Consider the following 25127-nt stretch of genomic DNA (forward strand, 5'->3'; position numbering starts at 1 on the left):
ATGATGTATAGACGTATGGATGTAACGAAAATCGCTAATATCTGTTTTAGGTTTTCAATTTTCAATCCTTTCACTGCCTCATACGCTGCTTCATATTTTCTACTATCCAAGCATACCTAAGCCAGAGGCTGCCAAATCATCCAGGTCCCTTATGTGGATTAACATATTCATTGTGAACAAATACAATAATCAAAGCCAATAATCAATAATCAAAGCCAATAAATCAATAATCAAAGCCAATAAACATAAATCAAAGCAAACTAACTGATGACTTACTGCATGGTTTTTCCTCCTCCCTTCTTCTTCTTCCACTTTTCTTTCCCATTTATATATATATATATATATATATATATATATATATATATATATATATATATATATATATATATATATATATATATATATATATATATATATATATATTGTTACAGACGTGGCTTGGATGTTATTTACCGAGCGGTTTTATGGTATGACCACGTCTGCACAAGTTACCCGATTGTGCCCGAACGTTGACTAATCGCGCTATGCTAGACCAATGAAGGAAAAAGAAGACACACGGCTGGAATTAATACGACACGACACCAGGGATACGGTTCTCAAAGGTTGTTATTACAATAATGCGGAAGGTTTAGATTACAGGGACAAGAGGGAAACATAGGAAGGTGGGCACTTAAACACACTTATATTAACCCCAACGGACGACAGATAAACGGGACAAGGCTCACTCACACGGGGTTTGATGGAAAGGACAGGCGGGTAGCGATGGCTCCAGGTGCACCTGGGCTCAGGGCAGGATCACGTACGGTCCAGTTTAAGAGATGCGGTGGAGGTATTGCAGCGCTCGAGGGGTGGCGACTTCTCTCTCCAGGCTGGGGGCGCATCTGACGTCACATCCGGCGCGGGGCCGCGTATATCCGGCGGGGAGTGACACGCCCTCGGCTCGTTAGCTCCGCCTCGTGGAATCGGCACGTTGCTTCTCATTGGGTGCGTGCGGGGGGGTTACTGGCTCCGCCCCTGACGGGGAGCTGACAGCCAGCCCCTTCGGGGTAACGCCGTGGAGCGTATGGTCATGGCGGGTAACCGAGCCGGTGTGAGGACGCACACTCCCCGCCCCTCTGTTGTTGTAGTCGTAGTTGTAGTTGTAATTGTTGTTGTAGTTGTTGTTATTGTTGTTGTTTGGGGAAGAAGATGGAAGGAGGTATGGGAAAGGTCCTAAACTCACTACTGATGCCATATAATCACATTCTGGTGCAACGAAGAGTCATAATTAATGGAGACGAGGCCTTAACTGACATAGATTAAGAATAACTAGGAAGATGTCCGAAAGTTGGCTACGTGTGGTGCGGTGGACCTGGGCACGACATTTAATGGGGGAATAAGGGGAAGGTCGGCTCTACTGATTGTTATTTACATGCAATGGGACTAGGGAATGGGGGATTGGGGAAAGTTGGGGAGTATTGGAGAAAATAGGGGAATATTTACAAGCGGATATGGAGGCCAAATTCCATATTCGCAACATTGCACCCTTCTCTACCCTCGGGGCGTCCCGACCCGATAAATTTTTACCTACTTTAGTGTGGCACGCAATGTAGTTCCCTCTACTATTAACTCTACCCTGAGTGCGACAGTTTTACAGATATTCACAAATGAGTAAATATGTCCCCCTGCGACGTTGCACCCTTCTCCTCACAGAAACACACCCACAGGATAACCGAATCCGGAAAGAATTCGCAAACTACACATACAGCCGGTAGGGAGCATTATTTACACGACTACGCTGCTATTTACACTACGATCCAGGACCTGTTTTTGGAGGAACACATGCAGATGTTATGCATAGAGAGAGCGCGCTTGCCAACATCGATACACCAACCCACGAGTGCTCTGTGGCCGACGGCCTTTAATAACGTGCAGAGCACCCTGTCCCAGCATCAAAAGCACCACCCCACCGCCAATCGGTGCAGTCACCATTGTTCATTGGAATAAAAATAAATGCGACAACCCCTAACCCTGCAGGTGTCTCTTGCTCTTCTTGTGGTGCACTTGGTGTTAACTAAAAGTGGTTCACCTGTATGGCATAGGTGCCACGTTGACCCATAGGTCCATCCCCGGGTGGTGCTTGGCCGCAAACGAACTGCGGTCCATTGTGGGTGGCCACAAACATTGCGGTCCATATGGTGTATCGATCCCGGCAGCAAACAGCGAAAGTGCAGGCCCACAACTGCGCAGCCAGCACCTCTCTCTCCTCTCTCTCTACCCCAAAGCCAGATCCTCGGAGGTGGGAGACAAAAGAAGCAGACAAGTGAGTAAGGTGGTAAGGGCGCAAAAGTGCACGCAATGTAAGGTGATGCACACTGGGGGCACATGGGAACCAGGTGAGACAGGTACGTTCCTATCGTACGCCCCCCCCCCCCACCAGGTAACCTACATGGCCCCTCCCTTACCCCTTACTGTATCCACACAACACAACACTACCCATAAACATCTACTTTACAAATCAACAAACATCCCTACTGTCTTCCCCGTTCCTCCCATAAACCAAATTCGTCTTCTCTCCCTCCTAACCAATCAAATTTGCCATTTTCAACTCTCATCAAAATTTGCCATTTTCAACTCAACATCAAAATTTGCCATTACCAATTCATCATCAGTCCCTCCTAGGGAGGGAGAGATGGAATCACCCCAATGTCTCATCCACGTCGTGATGCGTCTCACAAATCCTCACAGCAATCTCATTTCCTGCACAAAACAAAGAAAACACAGGTGTGGAGTCATCATCATTACCACAGGTAAGTGGCTGCGTATGGTGCGACAGGTTCATCAATCCTAACTATCTCCTAAATGACTTTAACAACTTTACACTACCCGGGGTCTTTCTCCGGCCAAACCATTGGCCCTCTTACACTATGGGTTCTAAAAACCAATTCCCATTGGCCAAACTGTGGTGCTCTTCAATTTGGGGTCTCACTCCCCCGATTCATCTCCCGGTGCCCTCGTACAATTTCTGGGCTGCGACGTGTACCTCTCCCAGTGGGTCTACCCACCTGCACACCTCCACCACTGCAGTTGCCTCCGAGCTTACCTGCTCCTTACCCTAACCTAACTACCAGGGGAAGGCCCTCTGGCTCTCTCCCCACTCCGTGCCCTCTCTGGCACTGGGCTGCCCGATCCACACCCGGGATCCTCAGGCACCCACTCACAACTACCGGCTCCCAGAGCCCACCTGCGGCCTCACCTGGCCGACATCCTCACAGTGGTGGAGTGCCCAACCAACTACACACACTAACAGGCTACACGCCCAGCCATTTCCACAACACTAATGCACCCATTCACAACACCATTCTGCAACCGCACCACAGATGCCAATATCCAATCACAATTTACCTGTACCCTCTACCTAACACTTACACTACCCGCCCCGGGTATCCGTGATAGGGGTCCACTCTTCCCCCATTCACACCTTCGCACCATGCACACCACTCCGTACCACTCACTCCAACTCTCTCCACACACCTGTACCTGCACACCTGTGCTCTCACACCTGGTGCCACCTGCACCCTTCTCTCCCCAAGCGCATTCGCGCTGATCCACACACTCACTACTCATACACTGCTCCACACACCTGTCCAGTTGCACACCTGTGCAATCACACCTGTTCCATCCTCACACACACGGCATCATCTCAGCTAACTACTCCCTTCTGAAACTTGCGCTTCCCAGTCGTCCCTTTAAACTATTGCGCTCCCTCGTCATTATCATCCACACTAATCTACCTGCGTCCCTACTACAGGTATCAGTCACTAACTAAACTTATCGTCACCTAATGTCAATCTCTTCTAGATCCCTATCATTATCCTAACCCACCCGGGCTAGTTTTCACTGCCATACACCCCATAAGCTATTGCGCATTTGCCCCCACATGGGAAGGATGGTGGATTTGCCATCCCACCACATCGGGGGTCTCTCACTACCAATTTTGCACATCAAATTTCAATAAATCAAAAATTTGCCAATCACTGCCCATCATCTGCCAATCACTACTGCCAATCCCTTGCCAATCATCAAATTTTGTTTTTCTCCAATTTTGGGTCCAAAACACTAACCTCATCACCCAGTCGACTCACTAATACCTCTCGGTGCACCAATCCCTGTCCAAAGCCCGGCTTCGTAAAGCCAAGCAATGGATGCTGGTTGTTTTGTGCCAGCGGCTGGATGCGTCCGGCACTCGGTGCAGGGACGGGGGCTTACTCGGGCCGAGATCCCACGCATCACCTCGGCGTGGAGCCATCCAATGTCCCGATCTCGACCTGCCGGCACGTCTCAACAAAACGTGGTCGCCATAACGACCCTTCCTATCGGGCTGCCAGCTCCGCCTAGTGGAGCCTGGACGCGGCCGTTCAAAGCGAGGCCCGGCACGCACCGAGGGCCTGCTTCGGCTAAAAGTCGTTCTAAACTCTACCCCGTCTAACGTCGATGCTTCACCTGCATGCTTACGTCCCGCAGCCCGTTCCTTGCTCACACATCCAGCCGTGCCCATGCTCCTCGTACCTTTCCTTACACACCCAGGTACACCCATTCCACTCACAGCCTTGGTCACACACCTGACCACCGAACACTTTGGCACACATTCGTTGCTCGCACACCTCACCAATACACCGCTTCGCGCCCCCTCCTCGGTCACCTCCTCTGTGACAATCACAGGTGTGCCCTCATTCGCACACCCAACCACGTGCCTCACCACCAACTCCAGCGTGCATTCCCACTCACGCTCTACCATTCCAGGTGTGCATCCTTTCATCCCAGGTGTACATCCTCGCTCACCTATCACAACTAACTCACGCTCCATGTCACTCTCACTACTTTCACCTCCATTCCTGACAGCGCACTCACCCTTACTCTTGACAGCACACTCTTTCCTCATACACCTGTCCGTCACACACCTTTCTCGCGCACACTCTCCCGTTACACCCTCTGTAACACTCACCACAGCTGTGCATTCTTCCTTGCCTTTGACAGCGCACTCTTTCCCCATGCACCTGTCCGTCACACACCTTCCTCGCGCACACTCTCCCGTCACACCCTCTGTAACACTCACCACAGGTGTGCATTCTTCCTTGCCTTTGACAGCGCACTCTTTCCCCATGCACCTGTCCGTCACACACCTTCCTCGCGCACACTCTCCCGTCACATCCTCTGTAACACTCACCACACCGCGCTTCCATGTGCCCCCTCGCACACGCGCTACGACCGACTCACTCTCGCCAGCACCCTCACTCCTTGGCACGCACTTTTTCCTCACACACCCCAGAGTCGGACTTTCTTGCACACCTCCATTTTCGCACACCAGACCTGTCGCACACTTCACCAACGGCCTCTCACGAACACCCGGGTCTATCTCGACCCCCAAGCCTCTTAAATCACCTGGCGCATCATACGCACGACCATATTGGTCACCACTTACACCGGGTCCTCTTCCTCTTCGCTTCTCCTCCATCACCTGCGAATCCCTCATCCGGTTAATGAGCACATCATCACGATCCGAACACAGACTTTGGACCAATTCTTTTACTTCCTCCTTTATCTCTTTCTTATCCTCTCTCCGTCGCTTCTTAATTTCGCTCACCCCTTCTTCCACTTCTTCTAATTTTTGCTTCATCTCCTTCATCTCTTCGTGCGCCCCTTTAAGTTCTTCCTCTAACTCCACTTTATTTTTTTCTATGTGCTCCCGCACCTCCCGCTCTTTAACCTCCATTACCTCTACCACCTTGTCCATTTTCCTCGTCAGGTCCTCATGTACCGTCTGGCACTCTTTTTTAATTACCCCTACGTCCTTTTTCATCTCCTTCTGTGTCGATTTTAAACCCTCTATTACCGCTGTGTTCTTCTTTACCTGGTCCCCCAACTCCTTTTGTCCCACTGTCAGTTGTTCTACTCCCAGCGTCAACTCCTCTATACCACCTTGCAATTTTACAGTCCCCTTTCTCACCTCTTTCTCCATGCGCTCCTTACAGTGCCTCACCTCCTCGCGCACTCCTCCGACCTCCTCACTCACTCCTCTTCTGATCTCCTCTCCCATCACTTGCATCTCCTGCCCAGATGCCAGCCTCATCTGCTCCATTTCCTCCCTGTGAGCATCCAGTTTGGTTTCTACCCCCATTCTGACCCCCTCTATCTGCTGCCCCATTTGGTTAACTTCCCTTTCCGCTTGGGCCCTCATGTCCCTCAATTTGCCTTCCATGGTGTTTTCCAACCCCTCTAACCCTTTTTTCATCCCTTCCATTTGATTCTCTTGAGCGGCCATTCTGTTTTCTACCCCCGTTAACCCATGTTTCACTCCCTCTATCTGATTCTCTTGAGCGGCCATTCTGTTTTCTACCCCCGTTAACCCCTCCTGTATTTCCCCTAATCTATCGTCTAATTTCCCAAATTTCATGTCTAATCCCTTAAAATTATTGTCTAATCCCTTAAAATTATTGTCTAATCCCTCTATTCTACTCCCTAACCCTCCGATCTGCGCCCCCATGTCCTCCCTCAATTTCTCGCTATTGGACCCCATTCTTTGTTCTAACCGTTGGCTATTGGCCCCCATTTGGCCCTCCAATCGCTCACCCTGAGCATCCATCCGGTTCCCCATTCTGTTTGCCATTTCTTCATTATTCTGGGCCATAAGGGCCTTCATTTGTATAAAAAAAAGGCCCCAATCCATCGGGGGCGCTGCCACGGTCGCTGGCGCGGTGATCAGCGAGGCGCCATTTTGCGCGCCCGCTTCTTCGTGCGTGACGGCGCTATTTTGCGAACCTGCCGCCCTCACTGCTTCGCTCTCCTCCTGTCCCTCATTTTGGTCCTGGATCGACCCTACCTCACTCTCCTTTACCGGACCCCAGCTGTCTTGATCCGCCATAGCGCGACTTTCAAAATTCGGTTTTTATTTTTTTATTTTCGTAAAACAAATTCAAATTTCGCCGTTATAATTTCGCGCGGGAAACGCGCTCCGAATCGATTTTCCCTCCCAAAATTTGGGCCTAACTAATTTAGTCCCGGGTTCGAATTCCACTCCTCGACACCAATTGTTACAGACGTGGCTTGGATGTTATTTACCGAGCGGTTTTATGGTATGACCACGTCTGCACAAGTTACCCGATTGTGCCCGAACGTTGACTAATCGCGCTATGCTAGACCAATGAAGGAAAAAGAAGACACACGGCTGGAATTAATACGACACGACACCAGGGATACGGTTCTCAAAGGTTGTTATTACAATAATGCGGAAGGTTTAGATTACAGGGACAAGAGGGAAACATAGGAAGGTGGGCACTTAAACACACTTATATTAACCCCAACGGACGACAGATAAACGGGACAAGGCTCACTCACACGGGGTTTGATGGAAAGGACAGGCGGGTAGCGATGGCTCCAGGTGCACCTGGGCTCAGGGCAGGATCACGTACGGTCCAGTTTAAGAGATGCGGTGGAGGTATTGCAGCGCTCGAGGGGTGGCGACTTCTCTCTCCAGGCTGGGGGCGCATCTGACGTCACATCCGGCGCGGGGCCGCGTATATCCGGCGGGGAGTGACACGCCCTCGGCTCGTTAGCTCCGCCTCGTGGAATCGGCACGTTGCTTCTCATTGGGTGCGTGCGGGGGGGTTACTGGCTCCGCCCCTGACGGGGAGCTGACAGCCAGCCCCTTCGGGGTAACGCCGTGGAGCGTATGGTCATGGCGGGTAACCGAGCCGGTGTGAGGACGCACACTCCCCGCCCCTCTGTTGTTGTAGTCGTAGTTGTAGTTGTAATTGTTGTTGTAGTTGTTGTTATTGTTGTTGTTTGGGGAAGAAGATGGAAGGAGGTATGGGAAAGGTCCTAAACTCACTACTGATGCCATATAATCACATTCTGGTGCAACGAAGAGTCATAATTAATGGAGACGAGGCCTTAACTGACATAGATTAAGAATAACTAGGAAGATGTCCGAAAGTTGGCTACGTGTGGTGCGGTGGACCTGGGCACGACATTTAATGGGGGAATAAGGGGAAGGTCGGCTCTACTGATTGTTATTTACATGCAATGGGACTAGGGAATGGGGGATTGGGGAAAGTTGGGGAGTATTGGAGAAAATAGGGGAATATTTACAAGCGGATATGGAGGCCAAATTCCATATTCGCAACAATATATATAGTAGCCAAAGAAGCGCACTCACCCGGTGACATGACCCTGACGTCATGTGCATAAATTATACTGCTTTGGCTAAATTTAACATTATAATTTATGCACATGACATCAGCATCATGTAATAGGGTCAGTGTGCTTCGTTGGCTAAATTGTAATATTCCTGACTGCAAATCTCCTAACTGTTGATGAGCAGGGCAGAGACAATGTGTCCGTGTAGCAGGCGACACTTGTTGCTAACAAGTTCTGCAGCAATGGCTATGGTGAGACCCGATCTGTGCCTTACTGCCTCGTCAGGTTATGGGTTTCAATCTATCTATATATATAAAACACAGTTTGTGTGTGTGTGTGTGTGTGGTGTGTGTGTGTGTGTGTGTGTGTGTGTGTGTGTGTGTGTGTGTGTGTGTGTGTGTGTGTGTGTGTAATGTTACCGATAGACTCCTAAACGGAGAGGCTTACGTACTTGATATTTGGCATAGACATGGCCATTGAGCCTGGGACGAACATGGCCGAGACCATATTTGACGAGATCCATATTTTTTATTCATATTTACCTCAGCGCATTTCAGCGAAGTACCCGCTAATCTCAGCCGGTGCCAGAGCAGCTCGCTGATTCGCTCAGAGCGATCACGTGATGTTCCATCCCGTCACACGTTTGCACGTAATTCAGGGCGAAAAGCGATTGCGTTTTTTCACCTTTATGCGATCGTGTTTTGTGTCGATTTTGTGCGATATGAATTAAATTTTAATTCATATTTCGTGTTTACGAATTAGAATACGAAGGATTTCCCCTTTCCCCTTTCGATTTCGAATACGAATCGAATACGAGCTTGAGTCGAGAGGGCGAATGTACGGGTTGGGAAAGTACGGGTCTCCCTTCCCCTGCCCGGCAACGCCGTCCTGGAGGGCGTGGGTCACAGGATCGGTGAGTCTCCAAAATCCGTTTCGTGCTCTTGCGAAGATGCAGGACGATGTCGCGATTGTTGTGCTGCTCTCCGACCATGAGAACTGCAACGTCATTGTTGAATGGCCCTCCCCTTCCCTCCCCCTTCCCCTCCCCATCCGTCCTCCTCCTCCGTCCTCCCCCTCCCTCCCCCCTACCCCCTCCCCTTCTCCCCTCCCTCCCCCCTCCATTTTCCCCTCCCCCCTCCCCCTCCCCTCCCCCTCCCCCTCCCCTTTCCCCCTTCCCCTCCCCCCTTGCCCCTCCCCCCTCTCCTCCCCCAACCCCTCACCCCTCCCCCTCCCTCTCCCCCCTCCCCCTCCCCCCCGCTCCCACCTCGCCCCTCCCCTCCCCCCACCCCCCTCCCCTCCCCCTCCCATCCTTACCCTCCCCCTCCCCCCCCTTCTCCCCTCCCCCCCTCTTCTCCTCTCCCCCCCCGTTCCCCTCCCCTCCCCTCCCCCCTCCCCTCCCCTCCCCCCTCCCCTCCCCTCCCCGCCCGGCAATGCCGGGTACTTCTGCTAGTATATATTAATTCTTGGAGTAATTTGGGAAGTCAGGATACCTTTTCCCTTATTAGCTTTTCCCAGATGTGAATAAATGTGTAATTGCTTAATAACAAAAAGCATTGAATACACACATATACAACAACCTCTGGACTCTGGCCTGTGGCTCGTATCGAGTGATAAAGTTATTAGAGCATGGAATGAAGGTATTGGAAAGGGTGTTGGAGAGGAGGACAAGGAAGAAAGTGAAGATCGACGAAATGCAGTTTGGATTTATGCCAGGAAGAGGAATGACAGATGCGCTTTTTATTGCAAGGCAGTTGCAGGAGAAGTGCATGGAGAAGAGGAAGAAGTTGTTTCTTGGGTTTGTTGATCTGGAGAAAGCATTCGATAGGGTTCCACGCGAAGTAGTGACCGGCATTGAGGAAGTTAGGAGTGGAGGAATGGTTGATCAGAGTAGTGATGGCAATGTACGAGAGAGCGCGCATAGCTGTAAGGACGAAGGACGGGAACAGTGGTGAGTTTGAGGTGAAGGTGGGAGTGCATCAGGGGTCGGTTCTAAATCCACTACTTTTTGTAGCTGTGATGGAGGTGCTGGCTCGGAATGTAAAGGAGGGTTTACCGTGGGAGTTGTTGTATGCAGATGATCTGGTGTTGATTGCGGAAATTATGGATGGACTAAAAGAGAAGATGAACAAGTGGAATGAATGTATGGAGGCAAAAGGTCTGAAGGTGAACCACGGAAAAACGAAGGTGATGGCAAGTGGTAAAGCATGTGGTGATGTGGAAAGAACTGGGAGGTGGTCGTGTGCTGTGTGCAGGAAAGGTGTCGGAGTGAACTCCATTCAATGTACAATGTGCGCAGAGTGGGTTCATCAAAAATGTAGTGGTCTGAGAGGGTCATTAACCAGTGTGGCTAGGTATTCTGCATTCTGCATTCTACACTCTGTATTCCACAGTCTACTCACCCATTCCCGGACCCGTGACCACATCACCCCCGTCCTTTACAAGCTTCACTGGCTCCTCATCCCCCAGAGAATCCAGTACAAAATCCTCCTCTTGACCGACAAAGCCCTCCATAACCTGGCCCCATCCTACCTGACTGACCTCCTCTCCAGACACACTCCCACCCGCAACCTCTGCTCTGCTGGTACCAACCTCCTGACCCCCCCCCCCCCCCATGCGGACCAAATTCAGATCCTGGGGGGACAGGGCCTTCTCCATCGCTGCTCCCACCCTCTGGAACTCACTACCTCACACCATCAGAGACTCCTCCTCACTCACCACATTCAAAACATCACTCAAGACCCACCTGTTCAACACTGCATTCAACATTTAACCCACAGCATTTAACCCCTGACTATCTCTCCTCCTTTTCCTTCCTTTTGTTTTGCTTATTTACCTGTTGATTTTTGTCTTTTTGCACTTGTTTTTTTGTACTCTGTCAAAGCGTCGTTGGGCTTCTTGAAAAGCGCTATATAAAATAAATGTAGTATTATTATTATTATTATTATATATATGTATGTATGTATGTGTATATATATATATATATATATATATATACATATATATATTTTTTTTTACAGCCAGGTTGTTGTATATGTGTGTACAACAAACAACAACAACAGGCATTTTAAGGCCATTTTCCCTGCTAGAGCGGGGGTTAGCCTTGCAGGCCGCATGACAATCTTCTCCATTTTGCCCTATTTTCTGCATCTCCCCTTGTTAACCCCCTTGCCCGCATTTCTTCTTCCACCACCTTTAGCCAAGTCTTTCTCGGTCTTCCCCGTCCTCTACTTCCTTCTACATTCATTTCCATCACTCTTCTCAACCAGTCACTTTTATCCTTCCTCAACACATGACCAAACCATCTCAAACTGTTTCTCTTCACAGCATCAATCACAGGCTCTATTCCCATCATCTTTCGCAATTCATCATTTGTCTTCCTCTCTCTCAACGATACTCCGCATATCCACCGAACCATTTGCATTTCCACCCTTTCCAGCCTTCGTTGCTGCTCTGCATTCATTAACCATGTCTCGCTCCCATAAATCATAAAACGTCTCACACATGCAGCATACACCTTTCCCTTCAGCATGCCACTCAGTTCGCGAAACTTCTTCCATGCACATCTCTCTCGCAACTGTTGCAGAGTCTGATCCACCTTCTCCATTCAGCATGTCTCCTAGGTAGCAAAATGCTAGGGAGGGGGGAGGGGAAAAGGGAGGGGGTAGGGGGGAGGGGAAAAGGGAGAGGGTAGGGGGGAGGGAGGGGGAGGACGGAGGGGGAGGGGGAAGGGGGAGGGAAGGGGAGGGCCAGTCAACAATGACGTTGCAGTTCTCATGGTCGGAGAGCAGCACAACAATCGCGACATCGTCCTGCATCTTCGCAAGAGCATGAAGCGGATTTTGGAGACTCACCGATCCTGTGACCCACGCCGTCCAGTACCGGCGTTGCCGGGCGGGGGAAGGGAGACCCGTACTTTCCCAACCCGTACATTCGCCCTCTCGACTCAAGCTCGTATTCGATTCGTATTCGAAATCGAAAGGGGAAAGGGGAAATCCTTCGTATTCTAATTCGTAAACACGAAATATGAATTAAAATTTAATTCATATCGCACAAAATCGACACAAAACACGATCGCATAAAGGTGAAAAAACGCAATCGCTTTTCGCCCTGAATTACGTGCAAACGTGTGACGTGTGACGGGATGGAACATCACGTGATCGCTCTGAGCGAATCAGCGAGCTGCTCTGGCACCGGCTGAGATTAGCGGGTACTTCGCTGAAATGCGCTGAGGTAAATATGAATAAAAAATATGGATCTCGTCAAATATGGTCTCGGCCATGTTCGTCCCAGGCTCAATGGCCATGTCTATGCCAAACATCAAGCACATGAGCCTCTCCGTTTCGGAGTCTATCGGTAACATTACACACACACACACACACACACACACACACACACACACACACACACACACACACACACACACACACACACAAACTGTGTTTTATATATATATTGCAGGAGGGGGTGGTGGTCGATTGTGAGGGATCTGAGTGATGTTTAGTGTTGTCTGAGGAGGAGGTGGTCGATTCCAAGGGATCTGAGTGATATATAGTATTGTAGGAGGAGGTGGTGGTCGATTCCAAGGGATCTGAGTGATGTATAGTATTGTCGGAGGGGTGGTGGTCGATTGTGGGGGATCTGATTGATATATACAGTATTGTAGGAGGGGTGGTGGTCGATTGTGAGGGATCTGAGTGATATTTAGTATTGCAGGAGGAGGTGGTGGTGGTCGATTGTGAGGAATCTGAGTGATATTTATTGTTGTAGGAGGGGGTGGTGGTCGATTCCAAGGGATCTGAGTGATATATAGTATTGTAGGAGGAGGTGGTGGTCGATTCCAAGGGATCTGAGTGATATATAGTATTGTAGGTGGAGGTGGTGGTCGATTCCAAGGGATCTGGGTGATATTTAGTATTGTAGGAGGTGGTGGTGGTCGATTGTGAGGGATCTGAGTGATATATATGTAGTCGCGCGGCAAGGAACATCACGTGATCGCTCTGAGCGATCGATTGCACTCTGCGTCGTGTCGTGGGCGTGGCCAACGTGGCCTCATGCTCCCAGGTGATTGGCTAACTCGAGCTCGAGAGAGCCATAATGCGCTCCGTTATGGCAAAAAATATGGATCTGTAGATGAAAGAAAAAAAAACCTATGTGGTGTGAATGGCAATGTTCCTCGCTGAAATGTGAAAAAACGCAATAGCGCGGCAAGGAACATCACGTGATCGCTCTGAGCGATCGATTGCAACTCTGCGTCCTGTCGTGGGCGTGGCCAACGTGGCCTCATGCTCCCAGGTGATTGGCTAACTCGAGCTCGAGAGAGCCATAATGCGCTACGTTGTGGCAAAAAATATGGATCTAAAGATGAAAGGGAAAAAAACCTATGTGGTGTGAATGGCAATGTTCGTCGCTGAAATGTGAAAAAAGGCAATTGCTTTTCGCTCTGAAATACGTGCGAACACGTAACTGAGTTAATGGCGGCAGGGAACATCACGTGATCGCTCTGAGTGAATCAGCGCGCTGCTCTGCGACCGCTCAGATTCCGTGCATAATATTCCTCGCTGAAATGCGCTGAGGTAAAAATATGGTTTAAAAATATTATGAAATAAATTTTTAGGTCGGCCATGTTCTTACCAGGCTTAATGGCCATGTCTGTGCCAAATATCAAGTACGTGAGCCTCTCCGTTTAGGAGTCGATCGGTAACATTACACACACACACACACACACACACAAACTGTGTTTTATATATATATATATATTTTTTGCTGTTAAGAAATATGCCACGATATATTTGTTTGTTAAGAAATATTATGATTTTGGAATTCATAATTCTCTATACAGCATATTTAATAGGCTAATGCTGTATGATTGTCCTCCCCCACTGAAAGACAGAAATGCTCTTCGGAGACGATAAATTACGTAAAAGTTGTTTTAAATGAATCCACACCTATGGGAAATTTATGATTATAAAGTGAATGTTGTTTCAAGTTAATCCAAATCTATGGGAAAATTCAAATTAATGCAAACTTACGACAGTTGAAAGCAACGTCACTATGAAAAGTGGATGCCACAATAGAAACAGGAAAATTATAATACTGCTTCAATTGATCTCTTTCCCGAAAAAGGCCAACCCCAGCTTTGCGGGGAAAAATGGGCTCTAAAGGTGGTTATTTTTATATATTTTATAACCAGCGCAAAAATAATAGACTTCCTTTTATTACCCTCGCCAGAGGAGAGGGTATTACATTTGAGTCCGTTTGTTTGTCTGTCTCTGTCTGTCTGTCTGTCTGTCTTTGTTTGTTTGTTTGACTGCACAGAATAAATATGATTTTCTCTGCAATTTTTAAATTATAATTATGACGTCATAGATCACGTGGTACGGGCGCCATCTTGGGAAAACCGAAAAACTTTGCACCTCTGTGTCTCCGAAAGCACTGCGTAGAAGAAATTGAGACATGGCTCATTGTAAAGAACTCTCTATGGGGAATAACATATGTTAATGATGATGTCATAGGTGCCTCCATTATGAGGTCATAGTTCGACAAGTACAAAACTTTATCTGATTAAGATGAAATTTTTTGAGCGTCATCTAGAGATAGATTGGTGGACGTAGAAAAATAATGATGTCATTGTTCACGTGATTCTGCCGCCATATTTGTTTTAACAAAAAGCCTTTAAAACCACTAAAAACACGTCCTGGCTGGGGTCTGCAATCTCTGATTGCTCTTTCTTGTTTCATATTGTATTTTCACCACTTTCTTCCAGCTTCCAGCCTGCTTGCTTCCAGCTTCCAGCCTCCAGCTACCTTTTACACTACTCACCTTTCAGAATAAACATCCCGCTTTAGGCTTTAGCATGTATTACTCAGTCATATATAACAATATCACGGTGTGTACCCCGGTTTAGAATAGGTACACCGTATCCCTGCGCATCGTAAGAGGCGACCAAGGGTTGGCGTCAGGAAGGGCATCCGGCCATAAAAAACTGCCTCAAACAGGGAACCATGATTGTCATGGGGCCCGCAAGGCTAACCCCTGCTCTAGCGGGGAAAATGGCCTTAAAACGATCATTCATTCATTCATTTTTTCATATAACAAACAATTTGTTCCGTATCGAATCATAGTCGTACCAGCTGGAAGCGCGTGGTCTCCGTCTGTTTTCTCCCACATCCCTGCTGTTGGCAAACCCTCAACTCCTTTGTTCTGTTGCATCCTGATCCATCTGTGTTCTAGCTCTTCCACGAGCCTTTACTCTGTATATGAAAAAACGGGTCTTTTTGGATGTATATGAGGGCAGCCATTTAACTCCCAAGAGCCAAATATGACCACTTAAGTTTTCCACCACTGACTTGCACATACAGCATTGTATTTTGTTGCTTTTTTTCAAAATTTCTTGACATGGATAAAAAGCAAACAAGCACACCACCTTCCATTGTATTTCCGACACCAAATATTCACCACACTGTCAGTAATCCTCTTGCTTTATGGGTATATTGAATGATGAACACCCCCCTTTAATGGGATGTATGTAAAGCTGTGAAATTGCCCGGTATTGTGCGAGTAGCTCCAAGTTCTGCTCCTAAGGACCTGACAGTGGTCAGCCGTGAGGGAAAGCTGCACACAGCCCTCGTAAACTGGCAGCCTCCGGTGGAAGCCAACGGAAAGATCACAGGCAAGTTCTCATGACTTTGATTAGCACCCTGGTTTGATCATGTGGATTCATTTGCAGTTGTTGAGTCAAAAAAGCGAAAATCAAATCAATACTGCAATACTCTCATTGTGTTCAACTTTTTTGTTTAATTCACTTTCTCTTTGAATCACAAAGCCACAGAGAATTTTCTTTTGTTGGCTTTCTTGACCTTTCACAAGTATACATTTTGACATTGGAAGCCCCAAGTGAAGACAGATCGGTGATAACCCACTGAGAATTTTTTTTACCCTTATTTATAATTATAACTCACTTCATGTATCCTGCATCACACCTTCCGAAAATCATTTTTTTTAGTGCAAACTATGATCTATAATTGATTCGAAACTTGCGGTCCTGACTGATTTGTGCATTGAGATTCTACAGCTATGGCGCTGTGCATATCATGCTATGATGCTTGAACAATGAGCAGCATTTCTTAAAGAAAATGTTTCCAGTGAGAACGAGAACAGCACTCGGGAGAAAGCATACATACGTCCGCCATGCTGAACAGTTTACGTTTTGTATCCCACTGATGATGAGACAGGTCCAGATTTCAATATTTGTGCTTCAAAAAAGTGTTGTCAGCATTTCATGTTAAAAGTCGGCAAACAAGTTTTTTAGGGTAATTTGAGGGTTCTGAATTCAAAGAAATTGTTTGCCAGGCTGAATTTTGGGGTTTTGACCCTCAAACCCCAAAAAACCAAAATGGCCGCCATTTTTACCATATTTTGCACTATAGCTCGGCTTATATGTATCACAGGAGGTTTATAATTGTGACAATACCCATGTTTGTGATACTGAGGATTCCAGATATACTGTTACCTAAGTTACGACTAGTTTGGTTTGCGCGCCATCTTGAATTCCAAGATGGCCGCCATAATTTAGCCCAATATAGTAATAAATGAGCCCAGCCTATAGCAATAAGCAAGAGAGGAAGTTGAAAAGTGCATGGTAACACACAGGTTTGTGATATCAAGGATTCCAATATGTTGCGTAAATCTAAGTGGTAACCAGTTTGGCTTGCTCGCCATTTTGAATCCCAAGATGGCCGTCGTTTCTCGGCTTCTTCGTATTGAATGTAATCAGGCCAAAAAGACAGATTATCAAACATGTATACCGTAAATACATAATTGACATACATGACTACACAACCAAACACATCCACACACCACACACCATCCACATCAGCAGCCCCCCACCCCCACAGACCCCTCACACACACACACACACACACACACACTTATACACACACACACACACTCTGCCCATCTCGATATATCTTCTTCTGGTTTCTTTGCCGCGTTTTCCTTTTTCCTTCACAAACATTAATTTTTACCTTTTACTTAAGTCATCTCCATTTCGCACAAAAATCTTAACAACAATATTACCTGACACTAAAAATCCTACAAGTATATAATAACAACAAAGGTGGAAGTGACGGATCCATAACACATGACACAATGAATGTTGAGCTTGTGCAATCGTACAATAAACTGGCCTTGATTAATGGTGGGTTGGGGATGGAGGAGAGCTTACTTTGAAAAATAATCGAATTGAGAGTACAGGAGTGTGGGAAGGATCTATTGTTGTGAGGAAATATTGTTGGGAGGAGATGGGAGTAAAATGTGGGAAGGAAAATAGAAAATACTGAGAATAGGTTGGGAGTGGTAAGATGTAAAAATATTGCTATTTTTGTATGTACGAAGTAGAAGGCCCTGAAAAGCGGTGGAGTGGGTGGACACATTTGGTGGTACCAGTTATGGTGGGCCCTTGAAGCCACCACATTAAGATCGGGGAAGGAAATTGGAATCTCGCTAAGGCGCCCTGCCATAACTTCACTACTCTTGGTCGAAAGACATCAAGGGATCTTGAATATCCACCAACGATGAATCATGCTAACCATGAGTCACCAGCTTAACATCCAACCGTGGGATGGCGAACTCAATTATACAACAAACAGCCTGCAAAGCACCAATCAGACGGTTTATATTGTGGCCGAGGATCAAACCCAGACTAAAGAGTTCAAAGGGAAGTGTGTGTGCTACCTCTGCACCATCCTGTTGGACTTTCATATATATTTTTTGTTCTCAATTTCAACCTTTCAAAGTATTCATGTAACTAATAACTCCAGAGTTATGTCGCATTTGGAATGCTTTTGGAATTGTTCTTAATGCCAGCAGAGTTATAGTATAAATGAAGCTGAACAACCAAATGCTTATTTAGCATCTGATAAAACGAGAGCAAATTATGAGAAGTTTTCGCCAAACCTGCTCTCACCACTCAAGTTGTGTCTCCACCTACTGCAGGCTACATGATCTACTACTCAGCAGATGTGACGGCCCAGATACACGACTGGGTGGTGGAGCCGGTCGTTGGAGATCGTCTATCCCATCAGATCCAGGAGCTCACGCTCGACACGCTCTATTACTTCTGCATCCAAGCACGGAACGCTAAGGGCACAGGGCCAATCTCGGAGCCTGTGCACCTTCACACACCCAAAGGTGAGTGTCAAAGCATAACAAGCCTGACCAGTTTTGCTATGTTTATTTTTTGGCCTGTTAAAAATAAGTATAACAAGTATAACAAAAAGTAAATAAGTATAACAATTCCGAAAAATATATTTCAGATTTATTAACCTGCTTTTGGAATGGTTAAGTTTAATAGTCCTGGTCGGTGTTTCATTTTGAGCAGTAAATTAACCTTTGTGAGAATGTTTCAATGTGTACCGACAACAAAGGTCCACGTTGAAAGGGTTAAAACCTTAATTATGCTAACATTTTCATATTGGCATCTAATTATGGAAGAACACAGACACATCTCAAAGACTCATTGCCCGCTGTAGCTCGCTGGGTATTTAATACCGTCGCGATATTAGTGTTTTGACAAGCAAGTCAAAAAATGCACCACGTAAACTTATTAGATTCCAGCTGCTATAATTGTTTCTTAAATGTAGCAGCACATGAAGCAAAGAATTGCTGCTTTAATTCCTGACTTTTTTTTTTTTTTTTACATCTCCCAGCCAAAGTTAGAATTATTACAAAATGCTTTTTTTTTTCTTAGGTTTTTTTGGACAACATGGAATTAGTCTTGATCGACCAACTTACCAGTTACCCAATTTGTTCAATTTCAGGAATTTTTTATATGAGCACATATCCTCCCATCAGCACACGCACGCACGCACGCACACACGCACACACACGCATACACACACCATTAAACGTTGCAAATACGACGATGGGTTCACCGTGATTTTTTCTGAGTGATGGTGTTGGTCATAATGTCGTGCCCCTCGATAAAAATGCACAATATTTAGTTCTGAGATGTCATAACACGTTTATTACTTGTACTAGTTATAATGATTGCACGAATGGTGGCTTTCATTATTTCTTTTTTTATACCTCAATAGCATTGTAATGAAGCTTTTTGCTCGTTCTCTTTTGCTTTCTCTCTCCCTACCCTGCCCTCTACCCTTCCCCACTACCCTTCTCCTTTACCCCTCTCCTCTACCCCTATCTACTACACCTCTTCACTACACCTCTTCTCTACCACCTCTCCTCTATCCCTCTCCCCTACCCATCACCTATACCACATCTCCGCTACTCTTCTCCTCTACCCCTATGTGCTACCCCTCTCCTTTACCCCTTTCCTCTACCCCTCTCCTCTACCCCTATCTACTACCCCTCTTCACTTCCACTTTCCCCTACCCCTCTCCTCTACCCCTCTCCTCTACCCCTATCTACTACCCCTCTTCACTACCCCTCTTCACTACCCCTTTCCCCTACCCCTCTCTGCTACCCCTATCCTCTACCCCTTTTCCCTACCCCTCTCTCTCTCCTCCCCCCACTCCTTCCCTGCTCTCTCTCCTTCCTATGTCGTCTTCTTGCTAAAGCTGAATCTCCTGACAAAATGGCTAACGACCAAGGTAACATCACTGCTGCATGCTTTATTTTTTTTGTCTCCCACTCACTCTGGCCGACACTAAACACAATAAACCATGTGTTTATTGTTGTATTAACACTCCTCTGACAAATCCGCCAACTTTTTAATTGCACGCCATTTTATCTTCCTCATTTAATTTCATTTCCTTGCAAGTTGAAGTCATTACTTTCTGGAGTTTCATCTGTAGCCCGGTTTCAAAGTACCGGCTGTTTTCGCCACAAATCGCATGCAAAGTGTGCAGTTTTGTCGCCCGAGTGTGGAATGCGTCCCGTGAATTGCATCCGCTGGGCCATAACCAAGCAGCTTACCAAAATTTGAATATCTGATGTTTAAAAATATGAACATTCTTTGAGGATTTGTGTGCACAAGATAATCATGTATTCCTTTGGCCGAAGCCCAATTTGCCTTCTGCCCGAATTTAAATTGGCCTGTGCTATATTTCCGTCGAACCTAAAGTGACGTGCCAATTTTTTGGCCAAATCAATTGAACCGCTGATGATTTGTGTGCAGCCTGTAGCTGCTGGTTGAATCATTTTCTGGGGACGTGGCTACCGCTAATGCATTACCCCCATTACCAGTCAGCTGGTACTCATTTTGCCGACCTCAGAAGGATGAAAGGCTGAGTCAACCAACCTCATGTTAATTCAACGGCTGACAGTGGCTCAAACTCAGGGAGATCTCAAGTCAGCCACCTCAACCGTTAAGCCAACACCAGGCCTAAAGCATCACTCGCTAAAAACATCAATATTAAAAGGATTCTCTTGACATCGGTGTGGTGTTTCGATGAATTTTCGATCTGCACACCATTTTGTTTCTAATCGCACTTGGAATTTTTGTTTGATGTGATTTGGATTCGCAAAATGGACAAATGTCAGAGCACTATGTGATTTATTTGAATCCTCTTCTGAACCCCTGCTTATTCACCTGCATGCACATGCTTCAAATAACATATACAGAGGAGATTCTTGCTGGGTAGAGGAGAATAGACAGAAAAGGGGCAGGGGGAAGTTTGTAAACCCCAGAGGACATCAGAACCATACTCACTTTTTCAAGACAAAAAAAGCAGGAGCAAGGAGATTGGCAAAAAGGTATAAACAAAGATGATCTATATGATTCCTACTTTTCTCATAGAGGAAGTGAGAGCTTCAAGTTTTGCTTCGCCCAATAATTCTCTCAGCTGCAGACTGCCCTTTCTAAATTTCTAGATTGTAATTGTGCTCGATGTCACGTGGTATGTTCTCATGTTAAGAATGAATGAATGAATGATCGTTTTAAGGCCATTTTCCCCGCTAGAGCGGGGGTTAGCCTTGCGGGCCCCATGACAGTCATGGTTCCCTGTTTGAGGCAATGTTTTTATGGCCGGATGTCCTTCCTGACGCCAACCCTTGGTCGCCTCTTACGATGCACAGGGATACGGTGTACCTATTCTAAATCGGGGTACACACCGGGATCATTCATCCCAGCAAGCTGGTACTCAAATTTGCCGACCTCGGAAGGATGACAGGCTGAGTCAACCCCCCTGGCGTTAATTCAGCGATCGATCGGGATTCGAACCCAGGATCCGAGGATCCCAAGCCGGCACCCTAACCGCTAAGCCAACACCAGGCTGTCTTCTCATGTTAAGGGAAGGGATATATGGCACAAGCTGAATGAGTACACTTGCCTTTTTTTTTTCCTTCTACTTTTATTCACATTTTCATGTAAGTGTGGCAGTTTACTGTTTGGATACTTTGCAGGCTGAATAATCGGGTGGCTATGTGTGTGGTGTGTGTGGCATGGGGTGTGCGGTGTGCGTGCGTGTGTGTGCGCGTTAGCACCTGCAGGATCACAAAGCAGAATCCCAAGCCGCAGCTGGAGAGAGGATGCCCGAGTGGGCAGCCACGTTCCAGGTACAGGTAGTGTTGATGCGATTTGCACATTAATAAATCCTGTCCACTTGTCCGTCGGATATATATATATATATATATATATATATATATATACACAGACATTTTTGGATGGTTAGCAATGTCGTAAAAAATGGTTGCATCATAGTTGCATCATTATCATTCACATGATGAAACAGAAGTTGGAGTATTATGTGTGTTATGATCATGGTGACTATAATTAAAATGACAAACATTGAAGTTCAAAAGTAAAATACAACCTCAATTGAACATTTCTGGTAATTATCTCTGCCATCGAAAATGGACGGAGGCTATCATTTCACCACTGTCTGTCTTTTTGTCTCTGAGCAGGATATCTCGAAAGTTGTGGACGCATTGGGCCGAAACCTGGTGGACAGGTTTGGTGTGTGACAAGGACGCATTAATTTGATTTTGGTGATGATCTGAATCCGAAGCAGATCATTTTTGAATTTCCGAAGTGATTGTTCACCTTTGAGAGTTGGGACCAAAAGCGATACATCGCATGACACTGCAAGACGTTGTGGTCGAGTTATGACTAAACTTGGTGAATGACTTGGGTAGGTGACAAGAACAAGCCGATTCGATTTTGGTTCAGGTGCGGATCCAGATCCGGCCTATCAGTGGGATACAAAACGTAAACTGTTCAGCCTGGCAAGGTATGCGTTCTACCTAGTGTTGTTCTAGATTATTTTATAGCATTTCAACTTACCTTTAGGTGCCCTGAAAATGACTCAAAATGTGTTTCTGAGCATCTGGGACCTTTTAGTTTCTCTGGACTTAGGCCTCAGGCCTAGCTGAATGGTTATGCCTTGCTGCACTAGGCGGAGACAGCTACCTTTCATTCAAGAAACCCCTACTTTCACAAGTGTGGGGAAAAAACTTTTATGAAGATGGTACTTATGCATAGTGAAGGTGGTAATTATGCAGAGTGAAGGTGGTACTATTGCATAGTGAAGGTGGTACTTATGCATCGTAAAGGTGGTACTATTGCATAGTGAAGGTGGTACTTATGCATAGTAAAGGTGGTACTTATGCATTGGCATTTCACTGTTAGGGTGCAGTCTCTTCAAGTGCATATGCTTTAAATGGACACAGATTGGACGAGCTTGTGTGGATAAATATGTATCATTAACATAATTACATATTTGTAATTGCTTTAATAAAGACTCATTTGTAACTTTAATTGCATAAAATGTCATTCTGCTTAATTAAATGAACACTGGTCATTTTCCTTGGCATTTTAAAATGGTACTTTGTGCATTCATAGCAGTGGCATTGGCCATGAGTAGCTAGTACTGAGAGCATTCTCTCTGTGGCTGCGTTGTCTATGACACAAATAACAGTTCTGTTGTGGATATAACAGCCAAAAATTATATTGCAACACAATATGCAACACAGCAATGTGTATTTCCAAATTCAAGATGTATTGTGACAAAATGTAAGCTGTATTATAAGTTTAAAAGAAACGTAAGCTGTATAATAAGTTCGAAAGAAATGTAAGATGTATTATAAGTTTAAAAGCAACGTAAGCTGTATTATAAGTTTAAAAGAAACGTAAGCTGTATTATATTGTTACGGTACGCGGTTAAGGATGGTATGTTTGCCGAGCGGAGGCTCCGCGACCGAACAGTTGTTCCCCGACTAAACCCGATTCACCCAAACGTTGGCCGTATCGCGCCACCGCTATTCAATCGGGAAAAGACTAAGACGACGAATGCAAAGAGGAAGAAGAAGACGTACAGAAGAGTAACGGGGTTTATTATTATTTACACACATAAGCAAAAAGAGCAGTCACGGGTATTTACAGCGGACATGAAAACGCAGGTGACACAGTGAAAATTACTAGCTTATACAGACTTAGTTACTACCCAGGACAGCACGAACCAAACAAACTCACGTACGCAAATGGGGAACTTGCAGGCAGGAATGGCTGGAAAGGATGAGCAGGTGGGATCACAGGGCACAGCGAGCAGGTCCACTCCGGGCGGGAAGCGGGGAGCCGGCAGCTCCTTGTATTCGGCTTTACAGCGCACGCTGGCAGGGTCACTCGCTGCCCCGTCAGGGCTTCACGCGGCTGGTTGAAACGGGGCTGGACTCATCTGCCGTATCTCTTTGCAACTCATTCGTAAAAGTTCCTCTGCTTTCTCTTGGACCCTTTCTTTGTCGTGTACCTCTCCACGCCGCTCAGCTCGTATTCCCTGCCTCTCACTTCTCTCCAGCTCGGGACTGCCAACCCTCCTACGCACTTGGACTCATCTGCCGTATCCCTCGTGTAGCTTGTCCAGCCTTCGTCACACCCTTCTTTTTTAACCTTTAGCGCGGGTCTGACACGCCCTCTTCGGTTTCGGTACCGCCCTCCCCCCCGTGCTCTGTTTCGTGACCTTGTATGGTAATCCCACGGGCTTGTCTCCTAATTTGGGCATCGCGCCGACGGCACGCCCCTCGTGGCGAGCCACGGGCTTGTTTCCTTATTTGGGCATGGGGCTGCACAGCCCCGCCCTTCGTGGCGCGCCCTGGGCATGCCTCTCCCTGGCGACCCCGCCCCTCCTGTTAAAACAGAGCATGGAGCACATATTCACTATAGCAGCGAATTGAGAGGGCGTGCACCCCACACTTGTGAACTGCTTTACCCACAGATGGAGAGTTTGGCTGGGAAATGGAATTATTGAAGGGGAGCTATTCTTAATTGATTCGGTGCAATGGAGTATCATTCTAATGGAAGACAAGGCCTTACTCTAAAACACATAATAAGATATAAGCTACTGAACAAGGGTTTTATCGTGTCCTTCAATGTGGTGTTTCATGGAATAACTACCGAGACGCCCTTTTTACCTTTACACAACTCTGGAGGCAGGAGGGGCCATATCCAACCAATGTTACACAACAATTTACCACTACAGTACACACAATCAAAAAAATGCAATCCTCATATCCGCAACAATATGTTTAAAAGAAACGTAAGCTGTATTATATGTTTACAAGAAATGTAAGCTGTATTATAAGTTTAAAAGAAGCGTAAGCTGTATTATAAGTTTAAAAGAAACGTAAGCTGTATAATAAGTTCGAAAGAAATGTAAGATGTATTATATGTTTACAAGAAACGTAAGCTGTATTATATGTTAAAAGAAACGTAAGCTGTATTATATGTTTAAAGGAAATGTAAGCTGCATTATATGTTTAAAAGAAACGTAAGCTGTATTATATGTTTACAAGAAACGTAAGCTGTATAATAGGTTTAAAAGAAACGTAAGCTGCATTATATGTTTAAAAGAAACGTAAGCTGTGTTATATGTTTACAAGAAATGTAAGCTGTATTATAAGTTTAAAAGAAACGCAAGCTGTATTATAAGTTTAAAAGAAACGTAAGCTGTATTATATGTTTAAAAGAAATGTAAGCTGTATTATATGTTTAAAAGAAA

At 46.2% G+C, this 25127-nt stretch overlaps 1 protein-coding gene across 1 annotated transcript in view; it reads left to right on the forward strand.

Annotated features, from left to right (window-relative positions):
* The window catches only part of LOC137420765 (neogenin), a 594601-nt gene that overhangs the window by 494401 nt on the left and 75073 nt on the right, over positions 1-25127 (forward strand). The window contains exons 18-21 of the mRNA XM_078772332.1: positions 15737-15844; positions 18169-18363; positions 19752-19784; positions 21616-21690. Of these exons, the coding sequence (XP_078628458.1) occupies positions 15737-15844; positions 18169-18363; positions 19752-19784; positions 21616-21690 (411 nt within the window). The remainder of the gene's footprint in view (positions 1-15736; positions 15845-18168; positions 18364-19751; positions 19785-21615; positions 21691-25127) is intronic.

Source organism: Myxine glutinosa, chromosome 2 (genome assembly GCF_964187855.1).
Source record: "Myxine glutinosa chromosome 2, kmMyxGlut1.1, whole genome shotgun sequence".
In the NCBI taxonomy this organism is placed as follows: Eukaryota; Metazoa; Chordata; class Myxini; order Myxiniformes; family Myxinidae; genus Myxine; species Myxine glutinosa.